The sequence below is a fragment of the Labrus mixtus genome, chromosome 12 (genome assembly GCF_963584025.1).
Source record: "Labrus mixtus chromosome 12, fLabMix1.1, whole genome shotgun sequence".
Classification (NCBI taxonomy): Eukaryota; Metazoa; Chordata; class Actinopteri; order Labriformes; family Labridae; genus Labrus; species Labrus mixtus.
This window is the reverse complement of record NC_083623.1, coordinates 28,021,194-28,026,193: the sequence shown is the minus strand read 5'-3', so window position 1 is coordinate 28,026,193 and position 5,000 is coordinate 28,021,194. Positions and strand designations below refer to the sequence as shown.

The window sequence follows — 5,000 nt, the reverse complement described above, 5'->3', positions numbered from 1 at the left end:
AGTGTAAATGTGGATGATGCGCTACCTGTTTGGCGAACACGGCAATGTCCTCGTTGAAGGAGTCCGAGGAGGTGACGTCACCTCCCGCCACACCTGGCTCTCTAGGCGTGCAGGTCGCGAGCTCACACTTCTCAAAGACCAGCGCGAGGAGCGGAAACAGGGGGTGCCTGAAACACCGCAGAGACCAGGTCATAGGAGGACGGACAGGACATGGTCCGGGTCAGACCGGGTCCGCGGCCTGCGCTCCCTCATAAAAACTGAAACTCTGATTTTTCTCATGTTTTATGTTTTTTAAAATTCTAAACTTAATATGAAAATAACTCAAGCTTTAAATAATAAAATGATTAAATGTAATATTAAAATATAAAATTATTGAATTAAAATATAAAAATAGAATAGGCCTAAACTATCCTGTTTAATAAAAATGTGATGAATGTAAAATAAAAACTTGATGAGCCTCAGAGTTAAAAACATTTATTAAACATTAGAAATACAAAGTGACTTAAATCACTGTTTTTATAAATGTATTTTATTTGTTTTTACTTCATATGAAATTACGACGTTAAATGTTTTTTTTACTCAGAATATAAAATATTTTATTTTGTTGATTCAGTCCAATTATTAAACATTTATTTAATTATTAAACATAAAACAACATAATAAAACCCACCCGTACACCTGGTCCTTGTCCCTCCTCAGGGCCTCGTTCATCGACCCCCCCACGCTGCCCGGCAGGATGTTGTGCGGCGCATGCGCTCCGTAGTGCTGTGGGGGGTGGGGGGGCGGCCCCTGGTTCAAGTGGTGGACCTGCGGTAGCGGCCGGGGCGCGTGAGGGTCTCCGTAGACCCCAACCCCGTCCATGGCCCCCCCGAAACGAGACAGGTCTTCGTACTGTACAAAATGTTGTAAATGATAAAAAAACACAAACATTTAGAATGGATGTAGATCTCTGTTCATCATGTCCTCACGGTGTCTCATATGATCTCCTTATATTTACATAAAGGGGCGTGTCTCCTTGTTACATTTATTATTTTATTGTAATAATAATAATAATATATTTACATAAAGGGGCGTGTCTCCTGTTTACAGTTATTATTTTATTGTAATAATAATAATAATAATAATATATTTACATAAAGGGGCGTGTCTCCTGTTTACAGTTATTATTTTATTGTAATAATAATAATAATAAGATATTTACATAAAGGGGCGTGTCTCTCGTGTCATTAATCAGTTAAAAATCAGCTGTTAATGTTCTTGATTCAAATGAATCTGATGTTTCTGAGTGAGGCCCTCTCTTTGTGTTTTATCATTATTGTTTTTATTTACTTTCACATTAAGGATCACTTTCATCTCAATGATTTAATTAGAGAGATGACGGCATCATTATTAATCATATTTAACTGTTTTAATAAACTGTGTGAAGTTCATCTCTGAACATAAAACAATCTGTTTTTATTTGAATCATTGAATAATAAATCACAAGCTGCTGCTCAGAGTTTATCAAACTATATGATGTTTATATATTAAAATACATTATAATAAAATACTGTAATATATATTTATAATACAAATGTTTTGAATGAGCTGCTGCTCACTCAGAGTTTAAATATAAAGTAATATACTTTATTATTATTATAGAATAGTTTATTATATATAAATATATTTAATACAGATGAATGAGCTGCTGCTCACTCAGAGTTCATTTTAGAGGTTTAACAGATTCAATCTATTTAATAATCGATCACAGAGCATCATGCTGTCTCAGATATATCATCTAAAATACTTTAATATATAATAATAACATATTTTACAAACAAATGTTTATTATAATATCTAATCTGTTCATTATGAGTAAGGCCTTTAACCTGATTTATTATATCATACATATAAAATAATATATAATATAAATATAATAATATATCAAATCAAATGTTTTCATGAAATAAAAGCTCTCATTTTATTTATAATCGATCAGTCCTACCCTCTGCGTCATGTCCGCGCGCTGCTCCTCACGTGCACAGAAAGTTAGATCAAGAGTTTAATCCAAAATAAAATGAATAATAATAAAAAATATTAATCAAAGTACAATTATTAATAATAAAAAATATTCATCAATAATCAGCTGATCAGAGGCAGCGTGTGTCCGCGCACTCTGAAGATCTCCTCACTCTGCGCGCGAGCTCATCTCCGTCCGCACGAGCCAACAAGCTGACTGACCGCAGATCTGCCGCGAGACCGCTTATAGAGCAACACACACACAGAGACAGAGAGAGACAGAGAGAGAGAGAGAGAGAGAGAGAGAGAGAGAGAGACACACACACACACACACACACACACACACACACACACACACACACACACACACACACACACACACACACACACACACACACACACACACAATGTGATTAACGGGGGCGGGGTCTGTGACGATGACGTGTGACCAAGGGGCGGGGTCTGTGATGATGACGTGTGACTGTGAATGAATGTGATGGATTAATACATGAACATGAAATATGAACAGAACTTTATGAAACCTGAAACTTATGTGATACTAATGGAAATAAAAGGTATGTGTGAAGAGAGTTAGTCCATGTACAGGATCTAAGAGGTCAAAATGCTCCAGTCACACATTGAAGATCAACTCTATTAACAAAAGTTGATCTTCATACTACAAGTGTTTTTTCACCTCCTCATGCTCCTTATTAGTTGGTGAAGCTGTGCCAGAAAATGGCGCTCTGATTCTTCAGTACATACACAGTTATACAGAGTACACCCACGTATTGATCAGGAAGGGTAAACTCACTTCTGGATTCACATAAGTGACTGATTAACAATATTCAGAAGAGTGCTGGAGTTTTATTCCTCAGATGGTGAAGGGAGGACCCTCCTACGCCTGTCTCTGATTGGTTAGTACACACTGACGGGGGTGATGTGGTCTAGGGGATGGGGAGCCAGTGGAGGTCATGAAGAACGGGGGTGATGTGGTCTAGGGGACGGGGAGCCAGTGGAGGTCATGAAGAACGGGGGTGATGTGGTCTGTGGAGCAGGAGTGTGTGAGGAGACGAGCAGCGGAGTTCTGGATGATGATGTTATTGTTTTATCATGGCGGAGGTTCTGGACTAAGACATTGGTATTGAGGGTTTTAATGTCTTTAAGACTGATCGACCTAACAGGGGAGGAGGTGTTGCTGTTTATGTAAAAACTAAGTTTGTGAAAGTCATTTTCTTAGTAAGCTGTTTGAATTCCTGACACCTTCAGCAGTCAGTGATGCACTTCCCTCCTTAATGAACCTCATATCAAAAGTAATTACTAATGAAATTGTTCTTATTGATGATTTTAATGTAGTGTCTGACGATTTGAAGGCACTTATTGTTGGTAATCTGAAATGTCCTGATAAATCATCTTTGATTGATCATATTTTAACTCGTGTTCCTTGTGTCCATCTTTGTAAATGATATCAGTGACCACTGTGCTAATGCCACAGAAATCCAAACCATGGATGATTTTAAAAATAAATATGAAGCGTTTTTTGATGATCTTGTTGCCTTTGACTGGGTGAAAGTTAATCTTATTGATGATGTTGAGAGTGCATGGTTTTATGAGTATTATTGATAAACATGCTCCTTTAAAAAGGTGCAGGGTAAAAGGTTGTTATACAGCATGGTTTACTCCTGATTCATCCAAGTTACTGCATGAACACAATGTAGCCTGGCCTTAACTCTGATTGGTTGCTTTTTAGACAACTGCAGAACACTTCTACAGTATCGATCAAAAAAACTCAACCTCAGTGAAACTTCCGGTAAACTTCACAATCCAAGGCTGTTCTGGAAGACTATAAAGTCCTAATCTGGATATAAGAAGGGTGTTGTTTTGTCAAAATGAATGGACATGAAAATATAGAGACATTTTTATATTTTACTGGTTCAGACTTAAACGTTTATTTTGTGGTTTTGTGGTTGTGTGTGTGTGTGTGTGTGTGTGTGTGTGTGTGTGTGTGTGTGCAGCAGTGGAGGTGAGAGGAAACTTCACAGGCTCAAATCACTATAGAGAAGACCACAGAGACGTCATTGGTAAGAATTGAGTCCTTAATTATTGTAGCCGTTGAGCATAATCCTGTTAGATGATGCATGGTAAAATAAGAAATGCTCTACAGGTGTTCATTGAGTTGTGTGCAGTCTTAATTGGTTGTAATTGACAGTGCAGCTTGTTACTTTAGTATCTGTTTGTTTAGATCATTTAAAATGGTTTAATAGTTACACACAATGGTTTAAGGAGCTTTTGGCATGGTTCATGCTCTAGTTATTTACATTTAGATCAGAATCAGAATCAGAAATACTTGATTAATCCCAGAGGGAAATTCGGTCGTTACAGTTGCTCCAAAATATAAAATGTAGCAGTAGAAATATAGTAATAAAAATATTAATCAGATAGAATAGGAATATAAGTAAGGTTTCAATAATAGGTAGAATAAATATTTACACGAATAAGAGTAAGGTGGAATATATAAACACATTTTCAAGATTATTGCACTGTTTTCTTTAATATTGCACTTTGTTATCATGGACTTTCCCTTTGTTGGAAAGGTTAATTTGAGAACCTTTGGGTAAATTTAGTTGCACTAGACTTCTTTGGATGTTTTCAATAACTAGTATTTGAACTACAATCTATTTAGTTAAATTGGAGCATTAACTTATTGAATAGGGTCATTTAAATAATGATTAATGAAGCTGTTTGTTTAAAGTAATTAATAGATTAATTTGAAGTTCAATAATGATTAATGCTTCAGTTATTTATTTAAAACAATTAGTAATGATGGAAAGCAGATGAAATATGGAATGCTGATTATTATTTACTCTGTTTAAATGAAAGGAATTAAATTCTACATTTGTTAATCAAGAGATATAGATTGTGTTAAAGTTAAGCTCTTGAGTAAATGAACTTGTTCATAAGACATAACATGTCTCTTTACTGTTTAAGGTTTACAACCTACTCCT

The 5,000-nt window shown here is 35.9% G+C and overlaps 1 protein-coding gene across 1 annotated transcript in view; it reads right to left on the bottom strand.

The window, feature by feature from the left end:
* The window catches only part of meis2b (Meis homeobox 2b), a 16,333-nt gene extending 14,107 nt beyond the window's left edge, over positions 1-2,226 (bottom strand). The window contains exons 1-3 of the mRNA XM_061051374.1: positions 1,985-2,226; positions 671-891; positions 26-167 (exon numbers count right to left, since the gene is read on the bottom strand). Of these exons, the coding sequence (XP_060907357.1) occupies positions 26-167; positions 671-891; positions 1,985-1,996 (375 nt within the window). The 5' untranslated portion in view covers positions 1,997-2,226. The remainder of the gene's footprint in view (positions 1-25; positions 168-670; positions 892-1,984) is intronic.
* Positions 2,227-5,000: the final 2,774 nt, after the last annotated feature.